The sequence below is a fragment of the Lolium perenne genome, chromosome 5 (genome assembly GCF_019359855.2).
Source record: "Lolium perenne isolate Kyuss_39 chromosome 5, Kyuss_2.0, whole genome shotgun sequence".
NCBI lineage: Eukaryota > Viridiplantae > Streptophyta > Magnoliopsida > Poales > Poaceae > Lolium > Lolium perenne.
The window spans coordinates 219,966,138-219,968,292 of record NC_067248.2 but is presented as its reverse complement, the minus strand read 5'-3'; the positions used below and the strand labels follow the sequence as shown (position 1 = coordinate 219,968,292).

General features: G+C 51.0%; 1 protein-coding gene across 1 annotated transcript; it reads left to right on the top strand.

The window, feature by feature from the left end:
* Positions 1–1,084: 1,084 nt before the first annotated feature.
* LOC139831749 (protein MAIN-LIKE 2-like) lies at positions 1,085–1,921 on the top strand. The gene is made up of 3 exons (XM_071821071.1): positions 1,085–1,203; positions 1,284–1,623; positions 1,706–1,921. The coding sequence occupies exons 1-3, from the start codon at positions 1,139–1,141 to the stop codon at positions 1,919–1,921; spliced, it is 621 nt and encodes a 206-aa protein (XP_071677172.1). The 5' UTR covers positions 1,085–1,138.
* Positions 1,922–2,155: the final 234 nt, after the last annotated feature.

The following is a 2,155-nucleotide window of genomic DNA, read 5'->3' as shown; positions in this document are numbered from 1 at the left end:
TACACTTTTTAATATTAATTCCAGAAATAATATTCGTTTTCAGCTAATTTCAGAAATAATACACCGTCCGGGTGGGGGAACCCGAATTTACAAAATCGGGTTTGAGGAGCCCGAGACGAGGCGAATCTGCCGTGTCAGGCCAATTTCGGGGTGCTCCTCCCCGAAGCGTGGGTGTCGGCCACCGAAGGCCCGTGTCGGACTGTCCCCTGGACAGAGCGGATCTTGTCGGGGCGGAGAATCCCGAGGCCGTAACTTCGGGCACGCTGAGCCCGAGTCGGGCAGGACGACCCCGAATCGAGGCGATATTAAATGCGTCGCGCGCGCTGCTGCCTCGCCCGAGCGCTCTGCCCTTCTTCTTCCTCCTTCAGCCTCAGTTCATCTGCTTTCTCTCTCTCGTTTGCTCTTTGGCCAGCAGCGTTTTCTCTCATTGCTGAGCAATTTGTCCAGCCATTTGCTGTAGTTTGACCACCAAAAGCTGTAGAATCATCTGATCTATACATGGGTTAGATTTTGAAGCATTTTGGTGGAGGTGTTGTTGGTGGTGGTGGTGGTGGAGGAGCTGGTGGTGGTGGTGGTGGTGGTGGAGGAGCTGCTGGTGGTGGTGGAGGAGCTGCTGCTGGTGGACGAGCTGAGCTGCTGACGGAGGTGTTTGGCACGCTTCAAGGGTAAACCCTAATTCCTGATATTAGATCGTGTAATGATGCATGTTGCATTCGTTAGCTTCGCAGATTAGTTACTGAAATATGTACCGGTAGAAAGTATTTATTTTAGAGTGTAGGTGCTAGATTTTTTTGACGAGTCTGTAATTTGTATAGGTGAGCAGATATGTCAGATAGAGTAAAATTCGTTGTTTACTTCGGTCATGGCACGGTCCGAACAACTCCGATGGGAGCTGATCTGAGCGAGTTTCAGTGTGAGGATTTGCATCTGACAAACCCAAAAACATGGCGAGTTAGTCAGTTGAAGGAGTGGTTGACCGTGAATTTCGGGCTTAATCCCGAAGCATACACTGTTGGTGTGCATGCTTTGTGGAGCAGCTCCAGTACCCAGATTTTCTGGCGGTTGAAGCCGGTTGAAGCTCGATCCACTTATTGATCAGAAACATCGTGCATCGCACTTGGAGGCTGACCCGCAGAGCATGGAGCCACTGCAGACCCGTACTCCAAAGAAGAACTGGATGATACACCCTCAATGGGAAGACAGGTACTTGTTCAATTGTTTTGTCTCAAATTTATAAGAACTACATTGGACCTGCTTTAGCTTGTGTATTATTTGTTTTGTAGGTTGAAGTGGGCAGGACTACTACCTTTCGCTCGATTAGTGGAGGCCCGAGATCACATTTCGCGCCTGAACTACGATGCTGCTTTGATCACCTGCTTAGTGGATCGATGGAGGCCCGAGACCCACACGTTCCACTTTCGCTGGGGTGAGATGGCGCCTACTCTACAGGACGTGTCTATGTTGCTGGGCCTTCCGTTGGCAGGTGAGCCCATAGGCCCATTGGAGGAAACCGTGGGCTGGATGCACAGCATGGATGCACGTTTCCAGGGTGTTCGTGCAGACGTTGGGCCTATGACTTTTGAGGCTCACGGGCCTCGCCAGGCATGGCTACACGAGTTCCAGGTCCGTAACAGTTTCGTCTTTTTTATCACAACTTATTTACCTCATAATATGTAAGTTCTAACATTGAAATATACCTTGACAGATCGAGCAGTTCGGATTCCCAGATGTACCGATGACTGCGGTTCAGATCACTCGCAGCTTGGAGGCGTACCTCATGTGGCTACTCGGGAAGACGATGTTCACGGACAATCACGGGAATACGATCAGTGCGCGGTACATCCCTATAGCTCAGGAGATAGCAGAGGCCACCGAAGCAGAGCACATCATTCGAGAGGAGGCTGGGGTTCTGCGGTCTTAGCCGCTACGTACCGAGGTATGTGTAAGGGTTGCCGCCTAACCTCGCATGGTTCTGGCATCGTTGGTTGTCCACTCCTGTTGCAGCTCTGGTCATGGGCGAGGTTTCCCATCGGCCGTCCTGAGATTAGAGATGGATCTTGGCCGCCAGACGAGTTGTACGACGCAGAGCGCATCGACATGCCGACGTTTGGTTCTCTATGGACATCGCGGAAGGTATTCGCAATATTTACTCCTT